The 18,746-nt window shown below is 37.1% G+C and overlaps 1 protein-coding gene across 5 annotated transcripts in view; it reads right to left on the bottom strand.

Annotated features, from left to right (window-relative positions):
* Positions 1-18,746, bottom strand: part of LOC139979159 (tumor necrosis factor alpha-induced protein 8-like protein 2) — a 63,603-nt gene that overhangs the window by 43,969 nt on the left and 888 nt on the right. For 3 of the 5 annotated variants that reach the window (XR_011797095.1, XR_011797096.1, XM_071989871.1), the window contains exon 1: positions 3,612-4,169. The exons of 1 other annotated variant lie outside the window; for it this stretch is intronic. Coding sequence is in view for 2 of the 4 variants with exons in the window: in XM_071989871.1 (XP_071845972.1) it covers positions 3,612-3,642 (31 nt within the window). In the remaining 2 variants the exon portion in view is untranslated. Of the gene's footprint in view, positions 1-3,124; positions 3,546-3,611; positions 4,170-18,746 lie in introns of those variants that run through there. One more of the 5 variants, XM_071989872.1, reaches the window with a different exon arrangement.

Genomic DNA, 18,746 nt, shown 5'->3' with positions numbered 1-18,746 from the left:
GGGCTGCAGAGAGGGTGCAGAGGGGGTGCGGAGGGGGTGCGAAGGGGGGAGATTTATCCACTTGAGCACTGGTCAGTAAATGGACAGACTGTTATCTTACACACATGTAGAATCCTACAGTACAGTAGCAACACAGAGTTAACTGAACTACATATTATAACTTTTTTTTTTTTTTCATTTTTTAAATGAGAAATTATTGACCCCCAGAAGATAAAAGGGCTGAAATTGGTTACACAGAATAAGAAAACACTTCATATTTGATTTTGTACTTTGACATCTTATTTACAGTATATATCCTTTGATGAGAAAACTAATTAACCTACAAACAAGATTAGGAAATTTTTGCAAATTATTGGCATCTATAGTAAACATGAGGGCCAATGCAATTACTCTTTTAATGTTTGTTTTCAAAACTTAAAGCAGGACAGCATTCTGTTTTGATAAACCAAAAGCAACAAACAAAGAAAAAAACAGGCATCATACTATAAAACAAGCCTCTGCTGTAGGTATGGAATTTATTACTCACCGGTCCTATAGGTATTCAACTATATAAAGTACAGTATAAATAACATCAACCAGAGCTGCAAGAAATGACAGTTCTCTCAGTCAACCTTTGGCTGGCTCAACAAAATGTACTCACAATTCTCTCTTGGGAGTGAAAACCAGAGAATTAATTTCCACCATTTGGTATTTGAATAATTCTTTATGATTGTGGTGATCTTTATAGTCTTCCTTCACGCAGGAGGCATCCTTATATTATGTATCTACTAGGGATTTACAGCTGCTCATGTTGGGGCCGGCCCATTTATAGACTGTGTGTGATGCATGTAAATACTGTATACATATCATGTATCGTTAGATACGATTTAACACTGATAGGATCTCAAATAAGCTACTGTAAGGCTTCCTGATCATTGGTCTTTAAACTAAACTAAACATATAAATAGCAACCATTTTTCAATATATATGCAACCATTTTCTATGTCATCCCAATACCTATACATGTACTGTATAGTATACATACAGTGTATACATATGGAAGGAGTATGTAAGAGGACATAGTTAAGTAAATTATAAGAAATCATTTTTCAGCAGAAATTCTAACCACATGAATGTGTATACATTCATTTGCATACTCTAAACCTCTAGAGAACATAACACCCATAGAATAGAACTGAATTCTCACATACCGTCATCATCGATGAAGTTTGGAATGTAAGACTTACTTTAAACTGTACTCCAAGCCTCTGAGTCTCAGATGCTGTTCAGAACAACCTCTTTGCATTATGGGAATGCATTTCATGTTTAAAATGCACAAATGGTGAATCAGAATAATTAAGATGTCATTTCAGTTTCCTTGTTTTTACTTTTAAAAGAGATAAACAAAGAGAATTACACAAATTTGTTGTAACTTTAGGATGCCAGATGACTGATACGTTACATTGCTTCGTCTCTTTACTGTCATCATTCATCAGTTTAGTGAAATCATTTCAATATCTGAGTAATCCGATTGGGGATCTTTATTAGTTTCTAGGGCACAGCATGTTTCCTATGTGGTTTCTTGTGGCATGGTAGTATGGCTTCCATGATTGATAGTTGAGGAATCTGAATCTGAATTTTAGCAAACCTAAATAAAACAAATATTGTCTATTTTTCGAAACAAAATATTTGTCAGAATAAATTCTAGACTGTTTTGACAAATTGCTTAACACACACGATATGACAGCTGTCATCATATATATTTCCAAGCTCTTACAGTACACCAACATGTAAAATAAATGCATCATGTAATATATTAAGAAACTCAACCCATTCATTAAACAATACACTGTAAGACTATGCTTCTCCCTCACTCTCACCCTCACCCCCAGCAACTCCCCCCCCCTCCCTCCCACGCACCTTGTTCTCTCAATCCAACCATAATTGCATAATTTGACTATCACTTACTTAGGCCTGACTCAATTTTATTGTATGCTTCTGCACATCTTTTGTAAAGTACTTAACATATCTAACAATTTTTCCACAGAGTAAAATGTCTAACAATGTTCAACATCATTAAAAGTACAGCCCCCAGGCCCCCCATAGTATATCTCCCATAGTATAGCCCCCATACAGCCCCCATAGTATAGCCCCCATACAGCTCCCCCCCCATACAGCCTCCATAGTTTACTATGTTCTGTTCTCATACTGTATCTACTATGCCACAGTGCCAGTATATCTTTCTCTACCATTTTCTATTACAAACCTAACAAATACTGTATATTGCATAGTATTACACTAATTAGCAACATCCACAAAATTAATTATTCAAGAGCTACAAACCTTTTCAGCAAAAACCAAAGACAAGAGCCCATCTGGCAAGTGATTTGGTCAACCCATCATCTCCCCACACCCCCCCCCACCCATCCCCACACCCCTGTTCCTCACTCACAGCTACACAATTCAACAACTTTATCCATAATACTTGCCCAACACTTTAATTAATATTTATTGAAAAGCATTTTGTTAAACCATGTTCTTATTTGATGTTATACAGTAGGAGCAGGAAGGGATGAGAAAGGCAAAACTACCTTGAATTAATTTAACAACTTTAATTGTAGGCTTAACTTAAATCTAACATGTGCATATGGGTCAGGAACTCCTACTACAATAACAGCATTACATGATATTACATAGCAGCCCATTTGGCTAACACTGGTTACCCATAGCACTGTATCATGCATTAAACTGTAATATTTATTTACTATGTACAGAAAATGTTTTACTTGATATTGTCATGCAAAGAATTATATTCATGTAGGCATATTGAGTATATGCCTGCCTTCCCTGTAATACTGGTCAACTACACTATATATTTATCACTCAGGCTTACTAAGTATATATCGATGTAACGATTACATATCAAACTTTACACGCATGGGTAGCTACAGTAGGTACAGCTATATGCTCAAGTTGTTTTTCACAGATGGATAGATATAATCTTCTGTTTATGACTCAAACCACGGATTCCTCTGACCGGAATCAATAACATCATTCCATCATTCGATGCAGAGACAGATGTTATAAAAGCGTACAAGTTAACGAGTAGTTCCATTAGCGCAGTAATTAAATAGATAAGACTCACCATCTTCATCGCTGCTGAGGAACTCCATTGAACACAAGGCCAAACTGTAATAAATCAATACCTGCCAGTTCTGAATTAACTAGTCCTAAGGCTACAGAGGATGAGTAGTGGAGAGAGGCTCACTTATAAAATAATTCAAGCCCCCCATGTCAAGCATGGACAGGGTAGAAACACAGCACTTACAATGCTTAAAGTATATAGCTCTAACAGCAATATTACAAGAAGTCCCAAGAAGCATGCCGTGTATGAGCAATACTGCACGTAACAATAATTAACTCCAATAAAACCCAGAGCTGTAACGGTGTACCACATGCACTGAGAATATTAACTTTCTATAAAGTTCCAACATCCTGTGTCCATTCGAGTGTGATTTGAACTGTGTTAAGATACCCTGTGAAAACCGTCAAAATTTCAGAATTTCTGAGAGAAAAAATTCACTCAACTTAAATTCAACTGAAAGCATGCAACAGTGTGGAACCAAACTTACCGTCTTCATCACTGCTCTGTGAATTCTCCATTGTGATTAATAACAATAGCCTTTCAGTGCTAGCTTTCACGTAGAAATCCAGCAAAATAGCTTCACATTCCAGAAAACCTTTTGTTCCTTAATAGTGAAACACTCCAGAAGTCACAGGTTGTTCTCTTGTATTGTGAAATAGTCTCAAAAATCACAGTAGGGACAGATAAATAAATATATAAATAACTGACATTACCTGGATAGCTTTTCACACCCTACCCTTGTGGGATTCTGTGCTTATACTGCTACTACTACACACAAATGTTTAACTTGTAGAGAGTGACTCCATGCATGTATTATATACAGGACAGAAACTAGTACATAACTGACTCACTATATACCAAACAGCAAGTAAACTGTTGATATTACTGCTGTCTGCAACAAACCAATTGTGCACGCCCACTAAAAGCCTGCCTGCTTCCCTTCCAACTCGAGATCACCAATGACATTTTTTGACCTCTCCTCTAACAGGAAAGACATTTTGTGTCTCTCAGGTAATCCAATTTGGTCAACCACTGTGCACAGCTATTAAACAGGATTACCATTAATAGCAGTGTATGATATCATTGAGGTGTACAGTGGAACAGTACATGGCAATGCCTGCCTACCTGAAGGGATTATAACTGGGCAGGAGTGGGATGCAGTGCAGGATGTAGTAGGGTCATGACTTCATGATTCCTGTTGTTGGCATCGTTAATTCAATTAATCTTACATTGACTACTGTACTGACTATTCCTGGAATTAACTGGAGACAATTGGACAGAAAAACACCACCTCAGTGGATAGTACCTTGTCATGGAAATTGGGGGGGGGGGGGGATGGGAGTATAGATTACAGGTTTGTTCTTTCTCCAGGTCTCAAGCTCAAGGTGTCACATTAGTGGTAAAAGTATCGGCAGAGGGGCTACTGAAGGGGGTAGATTACAGGTTTGTACTGTCTCCAGGTCTCAAGCTCAAGGTGTCACATCGGGCCAGTAAAGTTATCAGTGGAGAGGCTACTGAAGGGATACTTTTTTTTATTTCCTTCTTCAGACCAGTGGGATTTTGAGAGCATTCTTTCTTTATTTAATTTTTTTTTTTGGGGGGGGGAAGGGGTTGTCCTAATTCCAATGTGTGAATTTCAAGTCAAGCAAGAAATAGAGAAAGTACTATACATTGCTATGATACCTCAAATGGACACTTTTACTAGTTAGATATTGTCATGAGGTACTCTGTACGTTATTCATAAAATGTGGTCATTTGTGCTACTCTGTGATTACTGATTAAATAAGTACTATTTACTTTGTTTGGCCATCAAACTGCTACCTGTTGTACACTTACCAAATCAATCATACTGTTGGATCAGTTTTACTTGACAATAAAACTTGTTGTGCTGGAGTGGGCAAACTTAAAATATAGTCAGAGGTAACTCCCAGGATATTTAGTAAGTTAACTTTTACTTGTGCTATGTTAAAAGAGATTTTCTGCTATATGTTATTAAAATTAATTTAAAATATATTTTAAGTTCAGTATATCCATTCCATGAGTCATGTGACTATCTTCGAGAAAGCAAATGATAAAGAATATTGGTAAATTATGTTATGTTTATTAACTTTGCACAGATGTAAATTAAAACCTGTTGGATTTCCATTTGAGGACAGTTTTCAAGATAAATCAGCTCTGTAGGAATTCATGTTTCTTGGTTGCCTTAGTAATCTTTCTAGACAACTTCATCAATAGAAAGAAAAAAAATAATGCCTAATCTATAATCTAATAAAAAAATGAGATACTTTTGAAATACCGAACGTTGCAGGAAGTGTAGGTGTTATCAAGTACAAAACTGGTCATTATTTGTATAAGTTACATTCATACAATCAAGGGCACTCTGAAAGATATTGGTCAATGTAAAAAGAGTTCAACATATAGTGGTGGGGCTATACAGATATTGGGTTATGCATGGTTCAGTCAATAACTTTTGTCTTTTAAATGTCAATATTGATTGCATTTGTCTGGAATTTTTAGCATGCTTTTGTCACTTACAGTACATATAAGCAACGTGTGAATGATGAAAGAGAAATTACTGTGATAGAATTTTTACTTGCCAAACCCTAATTAAAGAGTAATTAGCCTTGTCATAAAAATTGACAGTTTTGGTCACCCAAACAATTATGCATGCAAAGCACACCTTTCTCATTCATATTTTAAACTCGACCAATGAAATCATCTCTAGATATCGGACAATAACAAAGCCTCCTTTTCTCTTGTAATACGTACATTGGTACTATACTACTAGATGTAGCTGAATCATGCATACGCTGAGCCTATACAATATACTGTACTATATATACTGAACTTGCATTGACTACATGTATACTAGAACTCGCCAATGCATGACGAAATGACAAAGCTTGTATTGAAAGTTGTATTCACATCTTTCCTATTGTTCTCTTCCATAAAGATTCTTTTTCGTAGGCAAAGTAATCATGCACTAGGCATTCAGTATAATCCACCATATGTTCAGAAACTTTCACCAACTAAGCGAGGCTACAGTAACGTTAACATGTGCAAGCTTATTTGTTATAATCATGAGCATGACGGCATGTTTTGAGTATGTTTTGGCACATGTTCCTATTTGCATAAATGATCTCCCAACCAATGAAGAATATATCCAGTCATCAATGTTGCCCCAAATATGCTAGATAGTTGGTCACTAATGTCATCACACTGCAACAATAATTGTTCCTCTTTTACCTGTAAGGCATTCTTATATTTACTTTCAGGATACTTATGAAAGGGAGGAGTGAGTGGACAGAGTCTTGGATGTACTAGTAATGAGGGCGCAGTGCAACAATGTTAGCAGTAAACTGGAGACAGGTAAAGGGAGTGTTTGGAGTAAATACAACAAGCAGTATAAACAACACACATTTAATTATGTCCTCCAAACTTTGTCCATGATGCAAGATGTTTAAGTTTTCATATATCTATTTAACAGTTTTGGTTTATAAATTAGCCCCTTGTTGCTCATTTTTCTTTGTGATATTATCAATACACCGGGTGCTGTGGCTGAGTGGATAAAGTCAGTGGCATTTGAAGCAATGAGGCTTAGCAATTGGGAGGTTCCAGGTTCGATACCCAGCCGAGTCATAGGAAGGTGGGTTTTTCATCCAAGAGCAATCTACGGATTTCCCATCTGAAATGACTTTCTAAATCGAAAGATTCCAAGTTTGAGTTAAAATGTTGAATTAGAAGCCACCTGACATGTAAATTATAAAACTTACTGGTTTATATATTTACGAGTGACCCCCTTACCTGTCTCCCCACAACATTAGCACCGCATTCTACCGTGTCTAGTATGCCCTGGTAATCTTTTAACACTGTGCACCCTCAGTGACCGGCCCTATCCGGTCAATGCCCTCCCTTCTCATTCTACCATCCAAAGTGTTTACTCATGCGTTTTCGTAGTGGATTCAAATCTTTCGAAAACTGCCCGGATTACATTGGATTATTACCTTCTTTACATCCTATTGGATTTCTAAGCATTTCAACAGCCTATTACAGCCTGATAAGTATCCTTTCTTATAGGGAAGGGAGTTTGGGGGCTGTTTTTAGTGTGCAACTCACGCCCATGTGTTCGTTTTTTAATAGCGTAACGTTATTTTCTCAGGTAGTAGTTCCGCGAAACTACTTCGTTCGAACCGCCTATTTCACAGTATCGCGAATAGGCGGTTCCTCATCTTTGTGTACATGTTTTTATCTGTTATACTTCTTCTAAGATGTTATGATTGTTTTCATGTACTTTCGTTACTTGTTCGATTACCAGGGCATACTAGACACGGTAGAATGCGGTGCTAATGTTGTGGGGAGACAGGTAAGCGGGGAACGAAGTAAATCTTGTAATCCATAAGCCCTTACGGGTTTCTCTGCACATTTGTAGTCGCTTAAGCATCGTAAAAGTAACTGCTGATTATTATAAGTACTGTACGATGGAGTAATGATATCTAATGCTTCCTAAACCTGAATACAAAAAACAGATCAATACATGATCTGCAGCACAGTTTTTTGTTAATTAATTTATATAATTTTATGTACAAGTTATTTTGCACACAATGCAAATGGAATAATGCTTATTTTACTCGTCTGATGAGACAATGAAGTAACAGTGGGCAAAACCTAAGATCTACATTGAATGTCATTAAAACCTACCATAAGAAAGCATCTTTCCTGAGAATACCTTTGATGGAAGATTTCCTTCAATGAAACATGATATCTTTATATTATTATTCTCCTAGAACTCTGACACGTGTCTTCAACGCTTCCCGCCTTTGGATCTAACAATATGACCTGCTTTTCAACTGTAGTTACTTTTTCTTTTTCTCTTACATTTTCAGCACATTGAGTTGTTTTAATATTTATGCGCTATATCAGAACTGTATTATTATTATTATAACAGATGCATACCATATACAGTTGCAGAGAATAATTCATTCCGTATAGCACAAGAAAGTGCTTACACTGCAAAATAGTCAAAATTTCTATATAAGTACAACTGTTGTACAGCAGTGTTTGTACATGTACAGTATAAGAACCAGTACGGCTACTGTAGAGTATGTTTAATAACCAGAAAGCCTGAAGGATTTGTAATTCCTTAACATATAATTTTCTCAAAATTTTCACTTTTAACTATCTGGCTAAATTAAAGCAAAATCAGTCAAATTTGTCCAAGAATTAAGTGAGAACCAGAAAAGATCAGAGATTTCCAGCTCTTATTTGTAGCACTCACTTACAAGTGGTCATCAACCATTTCATTCACTGGTAAGGATTTTACAATATATAGAATTTTATATTCCAAAAATGTTTCAATATCCAGAAAGAAAAGTCTTCCTATGTGACATATAGACATAAAGATGTTCTACATATATGAGCAATTTGGACATTTTATTTCTGAGCTAGCAAATCAGCTCTGCCACCAACCATCCCTGTCTTAATTGTTACTAATGAATGAGAGTTAATACATGACATTGTTTATTCACTGTGAAATATTTTCACAACTTATTGCCACAGGCCAATTTGAGACCATTTGAGATAACCAAAACTTGAAAACCTGTTGACCACTTGACAATCAGAGTGTGAAAATTGATCAGAGCCACTTGAGTGTGCCTACTGTAAATCACCGACTATAAAAGATTTCATTTCCCCTTCACAAACTAAACTGAACTGAAGTTGATCAAACTATGTTCATTAAAGAAACTTATAGCATTGGAGAACTCACAGATTAATTGTAGCTTTAAATTTAGGATTTCAGACATAAACACATGTTGACCTCAAGGGACCTTTGACCCCTATCAATTTCAGTATGGTTCTTATACGCACCAAGCTGGATCTATACACCAAATACGAAGTACAACAAACATGTACTTTTTGAGTTATCGTGTTAACAAAGTTTTCTGACTTTGACCAATGCTGACCTCAATAAACCTTTGAAGTTCACAGAAAAGAATAGGATCATTGTACTCAATAAGACAGATCCACATACTGTACCAAGTATGAAGTGAGTCCACGGTGTACTTTTGCAGATGTCACATAAATCGACATCACCATCACATAGATTCCTTTTGTGCCCATGCCCAACCCCCCAGCCCCCCCCCCCCCTGGCAAGGAATAAACTATGGACACCTCTGTAAATTATTGCCTTAGTTGAACTCTGTCCATACTTGATTGTACAACAGTTACATAAGGCAGGATTATATTACAAAACATCTAGTAAGACAAGATGCAGCTTCATTTTTCCCTCATTAAAATTAACAAGAAGAATTTGCAACTATTGATTTTATTCCACCGAGAATCAAATGTCATTGTTGTAGGAGGCATGGAGATGAGATCTTACCTCAGAGGACATCTTTTCATCAATTTCCTTGCCGTGTGATAATATTACACAAAAGGCAGAAGAAGGCTGTACATAGGTAATGAGCACAGGTCGCTAGTCAAGCCATTAGTTGTTAATAATGTCAGGTGTCATGTATGCATTTTCTCTTATTACAGAAGTGAATACTTTAGATGTGGTTGTGTCATTGCTAGAAGCGTTTGAAATCATATTTCTTCAAACCATAATTTGACTGGTCTATCATACATGTCAGATCACTCAGAGTCAGTACTAGAATCAGTGGCGGAGAAACAGGGGGGGTTGGGGGGTTTTAACCCCCCCACTTTTTGAAGAGGGGGGTTGGCCCACACAATCAACCCCCCCTAGTTTTTGCCAGTAATGTTCTGTTATAGCCTATGTTATGTGCTCCAAATGGCGTAATAAATCAAATTATTAAACTTGAAATTGTTAAAGTCATTTCAACCTTTTACCTGGTAGGCTACATCAACAATTAACGACCGAAAACCGAGTTAGAATTGATCCACACATTTCTAGCCCCTTTCCCCCACCTTGCGCATTGGAACTTGTAGCTCATAGCGCTAACTTCAGCCCACAACAGACATACACAAAATAACGTTTTGTTGCTGTTGAATAGCTTTGGCACTGTATACACTTGCCAACTTCAACGAGGTGAAGGAAGGAAAAGAAAAAGAAGAAAGAGAGAAAAGGAGAAAAGGATGGAGTAGAAAATACGGCAAGAAAACGGGAAGAGAAAGAGGAACAGTGACAAAATTATTCGAATTTGTAAAGCAAACAGCAGATATCACATCATATCAGTGAGCATGAAAATGGTGTTCCGCGATAAACAGCCTCCAAACCATGGGCGCAGATCCTGGTGAGGACAGCGGGACGCGTCCCCACCAACTTTTTCAGTAGTGGGGACATGATATACTGTGTCCCCACCAATTTGTCTTGACCAATAGCTGCATTTCAAGTTCCCCTGTATTGAACTTTGGCGCAGTTTGATCCAGCATTGTGTAAATGACATGCAGCAGTTCTCATTTTATTGTATTTTATCCACAGTTGTTAAATATAGGACGGAAATCGCATTTGCGGCAGTCTATATTTGTTTTCTGGGAGAGGACCCCACACCCATCGTATATACAAAAGTCTACTTGGATTATTTGTCCCCTGATTTTCTTTCTGCAGACGCCCATGTATTTCACCAAACTAAATTTCTAAGCCATGAGATCTAAAACTTAAGGAGGTTTACAGTAGGAGCATCAGTAGGTCTGGGAAGTGTTATTTCCGGCGATCTGGGAGGTATATTTGCCCAAAAAAATCGTGCGCTACGCGCGAACCCATGGTCGCGCTCCGCATAGATAGTGTCATAGAACAGACACGCGTCCCCACCATTATCCAAGACTGATCTGCGCCCATGCTCAAAACTGTCGATGTGTGTAGTGTTCGGTTTCGGAAATATCTGGTATATTTTTATTTCCTTCAAAGAAATTTTTTAGTAGTCGTCTGAATTTTCGAAAATTCCCTAACCATCATTCTTCATCATACTCGTGCAATTTTGACCCGTCTGTTAGGGTTTGAAGGAGGTTTTTCTATATCGGTTGTCCATAGATGATATTTTGTGCAACATTATGGGTATGTTTTGAAGTGAATTTATTCACGAGAATTGTGAATTTTCAAATTCTGAACAGTGGGGCTGACGGATATTGTGGGCCGCGATGAAGAATCACCTACAAAAGCAACAATCCACAGGATATGTGATGAAGTCGAACATGATGTGTGACTGGTGACGAAGTTATAGATGAGAAAAAAAGTATTTGGAAAAAACTTGGTTCTCAGGCAAAAGTGTATATGGTTGGTCAGTTTCAAGCCCGAGAAGTGCCATTTCCAGTGATCTGGGGGTACCAAAACCACAAATTTGCTTGTACGCTGCGCGCCAACCAATGGTGGCGCTCCGCTTAGATAGTAATATGCCCCCCCCCTGGGTTAGAAAATCCTGCATACGCCACTGGTTAAATGCAGCTTTTCAAGGCCTGGGCAGTGCCATTTACTGCAATCTGGGAGGCAATATTTGCCAAAAAATTCTTGTGCACTTCGCGCCAACTTATGGTGGCGCTCCACTTAGATAGTGAGCCAGCAGTTATGACTTTTTATTTCATCAATGGCCAGCAACCCCCCACCTCTGACAAGAAATCTCCGCCACTGACTAGAATGCGTCAAACCTTCGATGATGATCTACATTTTCCACTTCCTTTCGAAGGGTAAAAAAAAATACAGGAAACTACTGTAGATGCAAACTTCTTTCCGTGTCTGTTCAGCAACATTTGTCTCTCATGGAAGAGCATTTGGGTTGGCTAGTCTACAGGATTTGAAAAAGGAAGGATGTAGACTGTTAAATATTAACTACTTTGAATTAGAGGGTTTTTTGTATACTAAGTGACAGAATATTTATCAAATTTGTATTCATTTTAGTATAAACTTTAAAAAACAATGCAGTTACAGTATATACTGTTTGTGTTGTATAGAATGAAAAAAACTTACTAACTTTTAAACTGATTACTGTACATTGAATTACTCCAAAACTCCCTGATTTTGGGTATCTATAAGCGAAGATACTTCACCTGTCTGGTCTCCATTATTACACCTTCCCATCTACCTCTACTTGAGCCTGATAACTGAAGTATTGTTTCAACACTGCCCCCCCCCCCATCTACCTAGCCTGATTTACTGAAGCATTGTTTTAACACTGCACCCCCTTGACTCTCCTGCACCTTCCCATCTACCTGTACCTAGCCTAATAACTGAAGTATTGTGTTAACACTGCACCCCCTTCAACCCCCTTGACCCTCCTGCGGGTCATCCCCCATCACGATATCCTTCCAGATCCACCACAAATACCATATCAAACATTCCTGACTGCAACAGAATTATTTTTCAGAAATCGGGAAAAGATGTCCTATTTAATTGAATGCATTGACAAATTCTATTACTCAAAACTACTGTACTGCATGAAATGTTCCCCGAAAAGGATTGAGTGCGATATTGAAGAACTCGGCATGCATTGATTCCGGATGTGTGACCTGATTAATTTGCTTGGGCTTCGAGTACAACGTTTCGGTTTCTGTATGCTGCCATGTTGGAGGAATCTAACCGAAATTAGTAATTACCGACTTTGCCATCCACGTCGTAGTCATTGCCGACTTTGCAATCCGTGGTCCCCAGCACAATTTTGCAAGGTCGGTAAAAGTGACACAATATTTTTCCCTTTCAGGAAACCAATAAAAGGCAGCTTTCATCCTCCATTCCATTAAGGGCTTAATTTTGTATAAAAACTAGTAGTTCATCTTCACTTTCACCTTCACCTAGTAAATTATGCAAAAGGTAAGTTAGAAAGGTAGACAGATTGCAGCTGCCCTTAATAATATACACCTCTTTGGCCTGCAGAATTGTTGCAGAATATGCATCTAGATGACATGTAGATCTAGTGACAAGGACATGTCTAATTGCACTGTTCTAATGTTAAAAGTACAAAATGCAGTATTGTTGTACAAAGCTGCAAAACACAAACCAGCCCCAACCTACATTCATGCTCTCTGACAGATGAAATCAACTTTGACTGATCTGGTTAGGATTGTAGAGTCTACAGAAGAGACAGAATCAACATATTTTAAAGAGATACCTTTGGATTTCTATTGTCTAACTCATCAAACTTAAATTCCAAGGTCTGTTAAATAATTCATCAAAAGATTTGGCCATTGTAAGGCTCAAACTTGCACAGCAAAATCCGTACACCGAATGTAAAATATTTGTTACTACATCTGCGCTGCTGTTACAAGTTTGACGGTATACACCGCACACCCGAAGCAAACTGGCGCAGTAAATATTCCTTTAATGTTCTGTGTGTGACCGTGGACAACGGTGATAAAGTACAGTGCAGCGCCCTCGAATACTTTGTTCTGAACAATGGTGTACAACAATTACACTTTGTATTCAATTGATGTGAAACTGTAGTTATAATCAAACATTCTGTTACAACTGCACTAGTAACCAATGTGTACATGCTCAATTACAAATGTTCATAGTTAGTCAATACTCTACATTTTATGCTGATGTATCAAATCAAACGTGTGACTTCCAGCCTTGGAAATGTTTCCCTTTCTTGCTCGTAAGAATTCGGTTTCTTTTTCTGTTTGATCGGTTGTTATAAAGGTGTTTCGGTTTACTTACAACGATGGTAATATTATACATGGTCTACTTGTACCGACTTTAATTGATGGAATATACACTATAACAACAGCTGTGTTAGAACATTGAGAAAAATTGACATGAGAATGACTTGAAGGGAAAAAAGTGAAGCTCTGAATAGTATCATTTCAGAGAGTCTATCATGAATAGCGTTGTAGTAAAAACTATGCTTTAAAATATAAGAGGTCGTCAGTGATAACTACTGTAGCTCCCACCTGTAGTCTGCTTAATAATTAGTTCACAAAATGGCGATTTTCTGGATGCTGTTACACCCTCAAAGTTATTTCCAGGCTATGAAGGAGACGATGAATTGTCTCAGTGAGTGAACATGCATTACTTGGGGGGAGGGGAGGGGGAAGGGCAAGGGGGTAGTTAATTAAATCTGTGTTTTGAAGTTTGAAATGAACGACCATTATTTGACTTATTAGCATAATTGTAGTCTAACCTGACATGAACACTAAGAGTAATCTTCAGTGGTTTCCTACCGTACATGTAGTCTAACCTGCACATTTACTAGAGTGATGAAATTTAACTGGCAGAATACTACCCTACGAATATAGGTCTGTTTTTACAACCAGAATGTCCACCATCCCAGTGGTTATGTTAGCCGCAAATGTTTGGAAAATTAAACCTCAAAGTCTAGAAATGAATAAAACTAGCCAGATTCTGAAGGGAACGCATCTGTCAAGTTTGACAATATTAGCCTCACACATATAGGAAGGCTGAGCTGCTTATAATGCATTGAACTTTTTCATCCTATTATACAATTTACGATATATAGCTTTTTTCATATCTGTAATTAATAAGATAAATCACTCTTTATTAGCAATTTATTGGTAATTAAACAAATGCTATGGGATTTCAGTATAAAACACTTCCTTGTAAAATCAGACAGCTCTCCTTGAGGAAGTTTTGCATTAGCATTTGATCGAAAAATCTCCTTTAACCATAAAACACATATGACCTGACAGAAAGATTTTCTAAATACAGTGCAAATTTAAGTCATTTAACCTCAAAATTGATGTCAGCATTAATTTGCTAAATCCCAATAAATCACCCCTTGGCTTCATTTTCTGAAGTTGTTTGCTTCTCTTAAAACTTTCATTTTTCAGCTCAGCTTCTACCAAAAGGTACAATTTTGCATTTCGGGGTGTCCATACATGAATGTAAATACGTGCCCACACATCTTGACCCTGACACAAAGTACAGAGGCATTATAAAATGAGCAGAATTAAAGAGATTATACAGGTCTAGTAAAATAACCAACAACCAGGTCAGTTTTTTTTATTTTCCCACTTAGAGTACATCAAGAAATGAAGGATGAGTGTGATTTTCAGAGGAAGTATACTGTATTCTACACTTAATATAGAAACATTAAGGTGGCATACTCCTATTAGAGTCTATATTAATCCACCCAAGTGCTCTTCTTCAGAAAAAAAGTGCCGATTTAAAAGCAGTAGGAGAACATCTTTTTAAATCAATCAGGATCTGGTTTTTGTGGATTGCATGTTGAAGAGCATGAATGGAAGTACTGTACATGTGGTGCATAAATTGGGTCAACTGAGGCAATTTTAGACCCCTAATAGGCCTCCCAGCTGGAGCAGCTGTGAAAATTGTTTACTTCTGAGTGAAGAGGTTTTTTTAAAGGGACAGTCGTTGGCAGCTATTTTGTTAGTTGAATACTGTATATAATCTTGAACAAATACTGGTTGACCTTCAAAATATTCCACTTTTCATTAGATTCATACTTTGAAAGTGTCTTGACAAATGATTTTTAGCTCAATTACAGTGTAACAACTATGAATTTTAAAAAAGCTGTTAGCAAGATTAGCAAGTTACTAATATTATACATAGCCACAACAGTTAATACTATTAAAACAAAAACAACTTCAACCTCCATTCCTACATGAAGTAAGCTAGGCTAGGAATTAAGGTATGTACAGTAATACTAATATTCACAAACAATGACCTACCTTTTCTCATCTTTGCATAATACTTTTACATACTGTGGTACTTACAATACATATACAAATAATATTCCTTCAATTACAGTAAAAAACGAAAATGATACCTCATTGTTGAATTCTAATACTCCTTAGCATTTCTAGAGACAATGTAAGTGAAAGGTCTCACTTACTGTACTCCCAGCTGCAATATAATGATAGATGAAAGGGATGTTCTGTAATTACTAACAAGAGCGTGACACTCAAGAGCTTAGCATGCTGTACTATCATTCCAATTAAAATGTTTCATCATCTTTGTACAGTGGGGAGGGGGGGGGGAGGTCCCAGTGTTAGCATATATATGTTATAATATAATTACAATTAAAATGTTACATCATCTTTGTACAGTGGGGGGGGGGGGACGAGTCCCTGTGTTAGCATGCTGTACTATAATTCTGATTAAAATGATAAATCATCTTTGCACAGTGGAGGGTGGGGGGGTGGGGGAGGAGTACATGTGTTAGTATGCACATACTATAATTCCAATTAAAATGTTACATCATCTTTGTACAGTGGGGGAGATGTCCCAGTGTTAGCATGATGTACTGTAGTTCCAGTTCAAATGTTAAATCATCTTTGTTTGGGGTGGGGGTGATTCCCTGTGTTAGCACACTTCCTGCCAAAGCTAGAGTTATCTAGCATTAATCACAGAGGATAAGGCTAATTTTGAGACAATTTCAAACTCCCTTGAGTCAATTTTGAGACCACTTGAGATTACCACATTGACCCCTGGAAGTTCAGAGTGTGAAAACTGATAAGGGCCCTTGAGTGGGTTTAAGCACCCCCAAAAATGTATCAACTATTTAAAGCAAATTTTGTGTCCTGAATGACTATATTATGTATAGTTGAAGATTACTCAAGATGTATTTTATTTTGGACTCGTTCACACACACAATCCACACACACACACACACACACACATGCTATTACCATTGCATAGATTCCTTCTGGCTCCAGCAAGGAATCAAATACTGTACCCATAAAATATGGGGGTAGAACTTGGGGAGTTGGTACACACTGAGAAGATATTTTAACATTCTCAATGGAGAATATACAGTATAAACTTTGTAAGGTTTTATTTCCCAATATACTGAATATTTCCAGAATCATTAACTGCAGTTGCTGGCTGTGGATTATATGTACAGTACTGTATACAAATAAAATTTCACGGTGGCTCACAAGATCAATTCCATGCAGTACCCACTTCTGCATTGACTATTTTAACTGGAAGGGTATTCAACCGAAAAATAAGTATATAAATAAAGCTTTTTCTAAATCTGAACAAAGATTTTACACAGAGCATAGTTACAATACTATGAATGGAATTTCCAATAAATTGTGGTGAGACATGAACTTTTACTGTACCCTTTGTGAGAGTGTTCAAAGTGCATAACAATTAGCAAGAGCATCATCAAACAGTACAAACACAGTCACAAACATCCCAATGGCTATTAATCACAGGATAAAAGCCTTTGGTACCAAATTACAAAGTCATCAAGCAATTAAAGCTGAGAAGATGTGGAACAGCTGAGAGCGCTCGATCAATCAGTAACTTTTCCTACATGATATAATACCAATAAATAACTTCCTTCCAAGATATCTTAACTAATTTACTAACGTTAATTTCGATTAGCCCCGAGGGCAGACATAGAGTATGTTTTAAGATCAAGCAAGCAAGCACTCCACATTGTACGAAGTAGCATGCACAATAAAACACGCACTTGATTTCCTGTTATCCATTCATTGTCCATGCACTCTAGATGAGGATACTTTACGTAGAGAGTGCTTTGCATACTTTTTTAAAGTTAAAAATTCAAACGAGCAAGATTGAGGTGCCAATATCATAACACACGTGATTTTGCAAGACATGTATGCAACCTGTTTTCTTGTCCAGATTCAACACCCTGATCCTCTATGCAGGTTCACTATAAATATAGTCTAGATAAATTGTGAGGGTCCTAAACCAAAATGAACAACTTTAACAAGCTAACATTCTGTGGACACATCAAAAGAGCTTGCATTTAGAGCTGGAATCTTAAAATGTCATAATGGAGTTATGAACTGTAACAAAGTGTTTTATTATCATTAACCTTGATGTGATAAATAGCAGTACTTCACATATCTAGCTACAGTACAGTAGCCTAGAAGGTTTTCCAATGCTGGGAAGTGATTGTCACATCGCAAAACAAGATTGTTCAAGTTGAATAATTTTAGCAGAACTATTTGTGACACAAGTTTAGTTGACCAATGGCTTGTGCAGACATTTTCATTGGCTCAGAAGTTTGATGTCATGACTTATGACCTTCCAAGGGGTGCAAAACAGCCACAGAAACTAACAAGTCCTTATTATACCTGATGAAAGAGAAATACGGTATTCTATGCATCCAGCTGAAATTTGAAATTCCTAAACATAGTTTTCGAGGTAAAAACGTTTGAAGTTCACATGGTTTGTACCAAACGTGAGCTACTGTAGAAGCTAACAGGTTTTTCATAGGTGCACAATGCACTATGCATTATGTCTTTCTTCAGAAAATATATTCATCTAATTTTCTCCTTCAAAATTGGGATGCAAAACAACAACAACTGTAACTTAGTTTTCTCACATGACTTAGTATTGATGGTATTATTAATTTATCTAGACTGGGGTCAGTATCATTTTCCCCTATGTACAAGAAAATGATCTACTGACCCTTCAACTTGTAGTGAATTAGGAGTACTTTATTCATAATATGCAAAACTTATGAAGGATTTACCTATCCCTGTTTGAAAGAGTCCTGATGGACACCAGATCTAGATACTGAAGGTCTTCACTATAAGCATACATTGATATGCTAATTAGTTTTCAAGTGTCCATCCAGGCCCAGAATACTATAAAGCAACATATATAAACAATGCATAACAAGTACCAAAACAAAGGAAGAAAAGTGCATCCACTATTCTCACCAGACTTGCTAACTCTTGAAACACTTGCACCAGTTTTTATTACCCAAAAGTGTGC

Source organism: Apostichopus japonicus, chromosome 13 (genome assembly GCF_037975245.1).
Source record: "Apostichopus japonicus isolate 1M-3 chromosome 13, ASM3797524v1, whole genome shotgun sequence".
In the NCBI taxonomy this organism is placed as follows: domain Eukaryota; kingdom Metazoa; phylum Echinodermata; class Holothuroidea; order Aspidochirotida; family Stichopodidae; genus Apostichopus; species Apostichopus japonicus.
Note: the sequence above shows the minus strand (reverse complement) of the source record. Positions and strands in the feature narration are given on the sequence as shown.